Source organism: Phyllostomus discolor, chromosome 10 (genome assembly GCF_004126475.2).
Source record: "Phyllostomus discolor isolate MPI-MPIP mPhyDis1 chromosome 10, mPhyDis1.pri.v3, whole genome shotgun sequence".
NCBI lineage: Eukaryota > Metazoa > Chordata > Mammalia > Chiroptera > Phyllostomidae > Phyllostomus > Phyllostomus discolor.
The window spans coordinates 65819459-65829876 of NC_040912.2; the positions used below are offsets into that span (position 1 = coordinate 65819459).

General features: G+C 35.8%; 1 protein-coding gene across 2 annotated transcripts; it reads left to right on the plus strand.

Moving 5' to 3' along the window:
• Positions 1 to 256: 256 nt before the first annotated feature.
• On the plus strand, positions 257 to 7552 carry LSM8 (LSM8 homolog, U6 small nuclear RNA associated). 2 transcript variants are annotated; one of them, XM_028525600.2, is made up of 4 exons: positions 302 to 447; positions 1600 to 1640; positions 4730 to 4857; positions 7203 to 7552. In XM_028525600.2, exons 1-4 carry the CDS (start codon positions 417 to 419, stop codon positions 7291 to 7293), a joined length of 291 nt encoding a protein of 96 aa, XP_028381401.1. In that variant the 5' UTR covers positions 302 to 416; the 3' UTR covers positions 7294 to 7552. The 2 variants fall into 2 exon arrangements, with proteins under 2 accessions (XP_035866742.1, XP_028381401.1); XM_036010849.1 differs by lacking the exons at positions 4730 to 4857; positions 7203 to 7552 and adding an exon at positions 2689 to 2961 and having other exon boundaries at positions 257 to 447.
• Positions 7553 to 10418: the final 2866 nt, after the last annotated feature.

The window sequence follows — 10418 nt, forward strand, 5'->3', positions numbered from 1 at the left end:
GTCTTTCCCGCTAGTAAGACTTCCCACTAGTAACTTGTAGGCACTACTTTCACTCTGCTAGAAAACTCGCTTTCCCAGCTTTCCCCCTCGCACTCCACCTTAAGGGAGTTTCTTCTTTTCCTTTGTCTCCCGTTCGCTAGGGTCCCGCTCGCTTCCGCCCCTCTAGGTTTCCGAGACCCTGCCCCCGAAAATCAGCAGAAAAATACTGCGCATGCGCACTAAACTGTCACTGCTAGGCTTCAGAGGTTTGGTTGACGGGTTTCTGCCAATCTTTTACTCGCGGAAGCTAACGTGCGGGAAGTCTCGCGATATTTGCGGCAGTCAGTGGATTGGACCGTTGTGTGTTGCGGGTGATCTGTTTTAGTTTCTTTTGTCGGCTACACTGCCGCGTTGCTTGGAGTGGCCGGCGGAGCGCCATGACTTCAGCCCTGGAGACCTATATCAACCGTATCCTCTGGTGGCCGGCGCTAGCTGGAGCCTAGGTGACTCCGGGTTGCGACTGGAGAGCGCGGGTCCTGGAGAGGCCGGGGTCGGGATCGGGCGGTTGGGATTTCCGGCCACACCTTGGCCCGGGTTCGGGGATTAAGGATCCTGACTCACCAATCCTGCGCCTGGGGCTGGAGGCCACCGCGACTCCAGTGGGCCCGAGGCGCCTTTTCATTTTAGTCTTTAAAATGTGATTTTTCTGAACTTTTCCCTGTCTGTGGAAGTCAGGTTTTGATTGGTCCTTACTCCTTTCCTGGGGCCTGTGCAGTCAAGTTTGGGAATAAAAATGAGCATAGCCCTTTTAGTGGCGACGATGGTCTTGTAAATCCCTGTACTTGTTTTATTGTTAGGTTTTGCTCATTGTTCGAGGATAGCAAAAATTATAAGGATGGGACACAAATTGAATTTCCACCCCTTTACCACTTGAAGTCATAACTTATTTGTTGATGGAATGGAAATAATGCTTGCAGTTGTAATGGATCGTCACAAGGGACAAGTGACTAGAAAGCCACTTATCTGTGAAGTCTTAAAGTCTATTTATGTATTAACCCTTTTAAAGTCTGAGGACAGAAACACTACGTTTTTTTCACATATAAATTTGGGGCCAGAGTGAAATACTGGATACTTTTAAATGATGCAAACAAAGCATATTCCTACCTTGTGACACGGATTATAGCTGTTTTTCTTTTGAAGTTCACAACCTAAATTCTGGAAGACAGTGTCTTAACCCACGCTTTAAATCATTCACCATTAATTCAGCTCTAACCTATTTTTGTTTCAGAGATGAGGAAGCAGATATAAGAAAGGGGGAAATGTCTTGCTCAAAGTCAGAGGCAATATTCCCCAATTAGAGTACCAAACATGCCAGATGTTTTGACACAGGTTAGGCTTGATCACATACCAAAAAAGGATTTTGTTTTTTTTACTCTTTCCTTTTCTAATTGTGTAATTGTCACAGGAATTGAAGAAGTTAGGAACTTTCAAGTTTTTATGTTGTGAATGTAATGCCTGTGTTAATAGTTCTATCTTTGTCGCCTTTTCCCTAGTGGTAATTCAAACCACTTCTTACTACGCTCTAAGGTCCCAGGTTGCTTTCCTTGATTCATTTATTAGGAACTGTTGCTGTTATTACTTCTGATGGGAGAATGATAGTGGTAAGTATTTGGCATATTCACTCTCTGCTTTCCTGGAGGCTTATTGGATGTAAATTTTTCAATGGAAGCGCTCACCTCTAATGCCTAGGTGCTATAGCATTATATAGTATCCTGCATTAAACTTTTCTTGTGATTCAGCTCTTTATCTAAAAGGTTACACTGACCACATACCAAAAAGGATTTTCTTTTTCTATTTTTTCCTTTTCTAAGTGTGTAATTATTACAAGGAATTGAAGAAGTTAGAAACTGTTTTTATGTTGTGAATGCATCATTTCTTTATGAGCATTTTTTATTAATAAATATTGAGTATAAGTTACAAGGCTTCTGGGAGCTATTATGAATAATAGATTCTGCCCTCAGAGCATTTAGTCTAGTCTGCAGATACTTGCCTATATTTTATACTTACCTTTCCCTTCCATTTTTACTTTTCCAGTCAGTACTCTGGTATTCAGTACATGAATGTTATAATTATTTTTGAAGTTTTGTATATGCCTCTGAAACATTTTGTATAATATACATACTACATACATAGAATAATGAACATTTAGGTCTTGTATGGTTAATATTCTTTGATTCTTAGGTTGTATTACCTCTGTCTTCTATAGGACAAATTATGATGATTGATCCTAAATTTATTTCATTTCATTAGTCCATTTATCACAGTATCCTTTTTAATTCCAAATAAATCTTTGATTCTTCTGTTATTCCTTGATCTGAGGAATTTATCCCATGGTTTTTGGCTACTTAGTTATTTATTCACTTATAATTCATACAGCTGTTTGTTATCAAAATGTTTTAAGGCTGCTAAACTTTCTCTTTTCTGTGTCTAGTTCATATAACTTAATCTTTTATTTATTCTGCAATTCTGTTTTTGTTTTCTTGTTTTCTGTTTAATCCTTGTGATTTTTCTCAGTGGGTCCTTAAGTGACTATTCCCCAAAGTGTTAGGCTTTGCCATTAAATTATCTCATGTACCAGGCACTTTACGTGCACTATACCTTTTAATCTTCAGTATAACTCTGTGAAGAAGAATTATTCCTGTATTCTAGGTTAGGAAGCAAGATCAGAAGAAGGAAGTCCCTTTCCCAGAGTCATGTGTAGTAAGTGGCAGAACCAAACTGGGATTTAAATTGGATTTGACTCTAAAGCTAAGCCAGTTATCTTGCCCCCTTAATCAGGAGAACAGTTATGTTTTCTTTTATGGACTTTACCTTATGTTTTGTCAAGGACAGTGTGAAATATTTAAATCTCAGCTTAACACTTTGAGAAGCCTACTGCTATTAACAAATATTTGCAAGTAGTTATTGTGAAAACATCATTTAAATTTTTTTTGTTAATAGGATAGATAATTGAATTGGAAAAATAAAACTTTATTTTTATTTATCTTTATGTTTCTTTTATTTTTAAAAAGATTTTATTTATTTACTTTTAGACAGAGGGGAAGGGAAGGCGAAAAGGAGAGAAGCATCAATGTGTGGTTGCTTCTTGTGTGCCCGCTACTGGGGGGCCTGGCCCACAACCCAGGCATGTGCCCTGACTGGGAATCAAACCCCTGACCCTTTGGTTCACAGGTTAGCAGTCAATCCACTGAGCCACACCAGCTAGGTCTACTTAAATATTTCCCTCAAATTCTGGTTTTAATTATTGCAGTCATGTTTGTATCTACCTTATTGCATTGTTAGGAAAATAAACAAGTAAATATTTGTGAGGCCCATAGAACACTTTCTGGCAAGTAGGAAGTATTCATTAACTAATAGCTGTCAATACCAGTTGAAATTTTTACATGTTCATGGGACTTATTTGAATCTCTTAATACATTGTATGCTGGAAATGTATTTATATGTTTTACGTTGACTGGTAGTAGCGCGATAAAAAATATCCGCAAACAATGTGTTAAAAAAGATAAATTATATTTGCTTCTTCATAGTATCAGTAGTATAGTAGTTCAGTGGTTTGGCTTTGAAGCTATCCTTTCATGGTTCAGGTCCTAGCTCTGCTGCCTTCTACCTATAAAACTTCAAGAGATTATTTAACCTCCCTGTGCTTCAGTTTTTCTTCTCTGAAGTGGGAATAATTATATCTACAGTACTTCAAAGGGTAAAGATTAGTTAGCCCTGGCTGGTGTGCCTCAGTTGGTTGAAGTGTCATCTCATAAATCCAAAGGTCTCAGGTTTGATTTCCATTTAGGGCACATACCTGGATTGCGGGTTGGGTCTTCTATCTGGGCATGTTCAAGAGGCAACCAGTTGATGTCTCTCTCACACTGATATTTCTCTCTCTCTCTCTTTCTCATGCATGCTCTCTCGCTCTTGCCCTCCCCCCTTTCCCCCTTGCCCCCCCATCTCCATCTCTTCTCCATTTCTCCATCTCTCTCCCCCTCCTTCCTTCCTTTCTTTTTTTTTCTTTTTCTTTCTTTCCTTTCGTGATCTGTCATCTATCTTCCTCCCTCCCTCCCTCCCTCCCTCCCTCTTGTCTGGAATCAGTGGATATATCCTCAAGTGAGAATCCAAAAAAAAAAAAAAAAAAGATAGTTGAGATATTGTGGGCAGCATGTTTAGCACAGGGCCTAGTACTAGTATGTACACGCATACAGGGGTGGGCAAAAGTAGGTTTATAGTCGTGAGTACACAAAACAGAGTTTATTCTTCTGTTATTATCTATTCTTGTATTATACATTTTTCTGTATAAACAGGTTTATAAGCCTGCTTTTGTCCAACTCTGTATAGTTTTCCCTTAAATTTTACTTATTTTAGTTTGTGTCTTTAGAATGTTAGCTCCTAGACTGGACTGCCTGGGCTTTTATGTTACTTTCTTGGAAATATACTGGTACCTAGATGTCCTTTGTAATTCTCAGCAACTCTGCACACTAATCAAATGTGTAGTGGGGTTTTTTTACTCCTTAAAAAACTAAGAGGTAAGTGTTACATCAGAATACTGTGAATTATAAAGAGGTATTCTGTTTTACAGTGGACTTAAATCATGTATTTCTGTTGGAGGACCCAGCAACTAAAATTGTTGTGTGATAAAATTTACACATTCAAGTAAACCGGGGTATTTATCTTTTTCTTGTGAATTTTTTTTTTTTTACAGGGAACACTGAAAGGTTTTGACCAGACCATCAATTTGATTTTGGATGAAAGCCATGAACGAGTGTTCAGCTCTTCACAGGGAGTAGAACAAGTGGTACTAGGGTTATACATCGTAAGAGGTGACAATGTGTAAGTAAATTATGTCTTTTAAAAGGTAGATTAAATATGCTGTAGGTGCACTGCCCTGCTACATGGAGAAAAAGTTTTTATCTACTGAGATTTGTAAATAGTTATGTGGCCTAAATAAATAAGGTCCAGAAGGGGCTCTGCCTTGTCATGAAAGCTTCATTAGAGAGGCTTCATAGAATGTTCTTCCAACATACCCTTAATTTCAGAGGAATATAAATATACTCCTAGGGTACCAAAGCTAGGGTTTGAAAATGTCTTTGAAATCTCTTGCATGAATAATTTTAAATGATTCATGCTCTATAGTATAGCTGAATTTAAAAACATGTACTGTTTCATTACTTATTTTTTTCTATTAATTTTTTTAGTATAATTGGCACACTTTTTTTATGCTGTGACCTCAGTTAATTTGTGGCACACTGATAGGGCAGTTTGAGAATGTATATTTTAATGGTGGCGATTTAAGAAAAGTCTGTAATAGTGTGGGGCAAAACTGTTCGGTGGAACTATTTGGGATGGTGGAAATGGTATATATCTGCATTATCCACTGAAGTCGGTGCTAGCCGTGTATGGCTACTGGGTACTTGGAAAGTGGTTGGTGTGACTAAAGAACTGAGTTTTAAATTTTGTTTGATTGTAATTTAATAGTCACATGTGGCTGTTAGCTGCTGTTTTAGACATTGCAGTTATAACGGGTAGAAAATTGTTGAATCAATTTTCTAATGAGTAGTATAGATTTAAAACGTGGCTGACAGGCAGTAAAAGATACATTAGCATCTCAGATTATTTTAGGAGATAGGTAGAATATACACGATGAAAGAATACTGTTCATTCAAATTGTTTATCTTAAAATCATCTTTAAATTATTTGATCTTTAATAAAAATAAGGGGTTTATAAAATATTCTATAGAAATGACTTTTGGGTGGGGTTATAAAGTGAGCAATAAGAACAAGAAGAAGGAAAAGCAGGTGGGGCCCAGGTCCCCTGACCAGAACATACTGATTCTTTATATTGGGGCTCTGCATAATGATTGATTTTAAGAATTTCTCTTACATTAAAAAAATATGTGGTTTTGAACTATAGCTTTTTAAAGGTTTTATTTATTTTTAGAGAAAGGGGAAGGAAAGATAGAGGGAGAGAAACATCAAAGCGTTGTTGCCTCTTGCACACTCCCTACTGGGGACATGGCCCACAACCCAGGCATGTGCCCCGACTGGGAATTGAACTGGTGACCTTTTGCTTCGCAGGCCCATGCTCAGTCCATTGAGCCACACCAGCCAGGGCTGAACTGTATTTTTTTAAAAATTAAATATTTTCTGTAGATCCAGTGGAGTGCTGAAGCCAGCTTGTACTGGCTCATGGAAAGAGATTATTGTATTTTCAGTTTTGCAAGCTGGTTGATTGATGTTTTGTTGGTAGCTTGATATTGGCTATAGTGGGAGTATTTGTACTATGGATGTCAGTAAATGTTGAAACCCATCTCTAAATGAAACCTGAGAAGACAAAATAAAAAGAAATTTGTTTTATATTGAGAAAACAATAGATTTTCCCAGAGTTTGGTACTTTCCATTATTAGAGAACGGAAGGCCTTATGTAGTTTAAAGTAAAATTGGGCAAATTCTTTATTAAAAGTATTCATCTGTAGAATTTACTCTTATTAAAACCAAAGTGGAATAATATTTCATACATGTCTCCTGGTTTGGATGTAACAATGACTATTTCCAGCTGGAAAGCCCTGGCTTTGTTACCTAGCATGGTATTAATGAAATTAATGTTATGTTTGTGTTAAATCAAAGGAAAGTTTACTAGCTTTAACTCTAGTCAATCACCTCAAAAAATCATTTGTTAGATACCTAAGTACTTGTTGCTGCTATTTTTGTATACTTTTCATTCTTGAATTTAAATAAACTGAGAAATCATGAGAATCACTAATAGATACTATACCATTGATGGGGTTAGTTCATTGATGTTACTTAAATAACAGGTGCTTTTATTTCCTTATATAGTAGTAATTTTATGATTCTCTCCTCCCCCTACCTCCCCAGTCAGTCCCTGGAATTGAAATTGTAGGATTGGAAATTTGGGGGTTTTATACTTGATCTATCTGATTTTTGTCTTTTTCCTTTAAGGAGTTATGATCCAGTCACACTATATGAAATAAGTCATTTAATATTGGTTTCTGGTATATTGTTGCCTTCAAATGATTTCTTGAGTTTTATCACTTAATCTTATGCCTTATGAAAAGTTTGGTTTTCATGTTACATACTTCTGTTTACTTTGCCATCTCAGTTTTATTCAGAAACGAGATAGTTTTAACTTATTTTTGTTCCTCTTCAACTAATTGCAGTGCAGTCATTGGAGAAATTGATGAAGAAACAGATTCTGCACTTGATTTAGGGAATATACGGGCAGAACCTCTGAACTCAGTAGCACACTGAGGAAGAATTACATACATTGGACACCTGTGAATCTTTGTACAGAAGCTGATTATTCTGAGGATGATATGTGGAATTATTGTAAATGTGTAATTGTGCAATTTTGACTCCATATTGATTCATTGTAATATGATAAATTAAAATATTTTTACATTTCTTGAATAAACTTTTTTTTGGCCTAAACCATAGGTTTGGTAGCTTGGCTTTATTTTTCTAGTAAATATTGTGAAAATCTAATGATTATTTTGAGAACTTATAGAAACAAAATTCCTGATACTTTAATATTTATGGAAAACTAGTTGAAAAGAGAAATTGTGTGCTATTTAAACCAAGCATGCAAATACTATATGTAGTGCAGGGTACATGTGTTTCTGTGATTTTTAGGAAAGTCAAAGGAAGATAAGTCATACCTTTCACAGTTTTCTGAACCATTCACATCTATCACACTGCCCTAGGAGTTGTGGGTCAAATGTGTTTGGTTGAGAAAAGGAAAAGTGCTATAACAAAGTTGTATGTTACCTGAAAAAATTGATTCCATAATAGTGTTAAAAGCCATCTTAGCCCTAAATTTTAAGAATTGTGAAATTACTAATATTGAAGTTTTTTAAATTGTTTATAAATGTGAGTAAAACCTTTGTATTGAACTAGTACTTACTGTTTTTGTTAGCAGCTGTTCCATAAACCTGATTTCAAGAGAAATAAACATGGTCTGTTGGAGCATTTCCGCTCTGTTCTTTGCTTGATTATTTGAGTAACTCAAGTCAGTAGATAATAATGTCCCTCATCTACAAATAGGATTTTTTCCTAAACTCCTTTGTACAATTGATTATACTTTTTAAAGAATCCATAGGATCAAGGTTATAAGTAGTGTTGAGATATCCAGGCTGTTTCACAAAAATCTTCATCAACTTCTGTAGGCCAAAGTGATGAGAAGAAAATGAGAAAATATTTACGTTATTGTAATTCAAAATTAATAGCTTTTTTCTTCTTAATGGAAGTGTTTAAAATAGGTGTTGGCAAACCTTTTTTGTAAAGATGCAGTTTGTAAGTATTTTAAGCTCTGAGGGCCATATGATCTCTGTCACAGCTACCCACTCCGTTGTAGAGTGAAAACAGCCACAGATACTACATAAATGAATGGGATGGCTGTGTTCTAATAAACCTTCATTTCCAATTACCAGTAACTGGCAGGCTGGATTCCACCCACAGACCATAGTTTGCTAACCCTTGGTTTAAACTATACAAACTCAAGAATAAATTCTGAGAAGGGCTTGTAGAATGGATTCCTTTAATTTAGAGATAGATTTCACTGGTAGTTTTTAACATTAAAAGTTTTATTAGAGACACTAGTTTTTTGATCTATAAAAACATTTTCTAGAAGAAAGCCACTATTTCACAGAAACACTTGTTAAGGAGACAAGTGAACGGTTGAGATAGTTTTCTTCGTTGGTCATCAAGTTAACATCACCCAGAATAATTTGGTGGTTCTGATGTTCAGGGTTGTGTCTGGGAGGACTAGAGGAAGGTTAGCTGGTATTGGCTATTCATAAGTAGCTGTTGTATAAGATTTTATAAGTAGTGATAAAACGTAAAGTGGGCAAAACTGGCAAGTTTAGTTAGGGACTATTAATAAATGATGTTTTAAATTGGTAAATAATCTCAAAAACAAAGAATAAAGAGAACTTGATGGCTTAGTGGAAAGTATTCTAACAGTACAAATAAAGGCCAAAGTCATAAATTACACATAAATCAGTAAACTAGGTCCCTCTGTCAGTAATGAGTTTCTAATATGTATCCCTTTGAAATCGAACATGCTTTGCAAAGTTGAATATTCCCGATTGATGTCAGAAAAGTCATTCCCAAAGTATGAATTGTTTGTCTTTATTAATGGTTCATAGAGGAAATGAATGAAAAATGTACCAAATGTTATATGCAGTTCTTTATTCCTGGGTACACATGGTAGGTTGTTATGCTTATAACCGGTTCAAGTTGGATATCTTTTTGCAAGGGCACTGGAAGGGAACCATAACTCTAAGTGGTATCATGATTAATACACAGTGTCAAGTTTTTTATATTCCTTAGTGAGACTTTTACTCTGGAATCAGTTTCTTATAAAGAGGCTCAGAAACAATTTTAACCTATAATTAATTACCTCTGTGCTTTGTGACTCAGGTACTGTCTAAACCCAGCTTGTAATGAATCAAAGAAATTTTTCTTGGCAACATATTTTCACTCAAGTTTTTGTAAAGGGCAATTAACCGCAAAAAGGACAATTTATTTTTTAACTGAAAAAATGTTACCTAAAAATAATAGTTTAACACACAGCTTTTAAGTTAAAGCACTTTGGTAAGTTAAATGGCCTTACATGCTGATAGTTTTGGCTTAAATATTACAAATCTTGATGCCAGAAGAGTAAGAGAAATTAAAGATAAACTTTTATTAGTGTTTGTTTTACTTAAATGTCCTGTTTAACATCATTATAAAATTTGAAATTTTAACATGTGAGACTTAAGTACGATAAAAACAACTTTTAAGTAGTATTTATTGCAATTATAGGCTATGTCAATATTTTTCTCATATATGTAACAAAAGATTCCCTATGTGGACAAGAAATATACAGTCCATTCATAATGGCATGTGAAACTACTTGTGTACAGTTATAAAGCAACCCTTAACTGGCAATATAGTATATTCTGGGCCTTCACCTTCAAAATTGGTAAGTAGTGTTTACTGAGTGCATTCCATGTGCCAGGTAAGATGTTGAGTGCTTACACCAGTGACCGTTTTACACATGGGAACATTGAGGGTTAACAGGGTTAGGTACCTTACTCTTAAGAGGTCAATTGTAACAGGGATCTAATTTGGGGCTTTGTACTCATATAAAATTGCCTAATGGCAGAGTATACTCTCAAAATATCTGCTGTCAAACAAGTAGAAGAAGCTTGATTGCAAAAAAAAAAAAAAAATAGATGATCAAAGCCCATTCCCAAAGCTCCATTGTGGCCTACTTTTATTATAATTACCTGAGATACTTTAAATACTAGGTCTTTCTGGAATGAGTCCAACCATTGTTAATATAACAAGAACAGTTTGTGTGGCATCAATGTAACTTGGCAGCCAAGGAGAGT

Bases quoted from the DNA above. Each gene is read 5' to 3' on its own strand.
- LSM8 (XM_036010849.1), top strand. From the start codon at position 417: ATGACTTCAGCCCTGGAGACCTATATCAACC. The intron at 448-1,599 runs GTATCCTCTGGT...TTCATTTATTAG, and splicing joins CCTGGAGACCTATATCAACC to GAACTGTTGCTGTTATTACT. The intron at 1,641-2,688 runs GTAAGTATTTGG...CCTGTATTCTAG, and splicing joins CTGATGGGAGAATGATAGTG to GTTAGGAAGCAAGATCAGAA.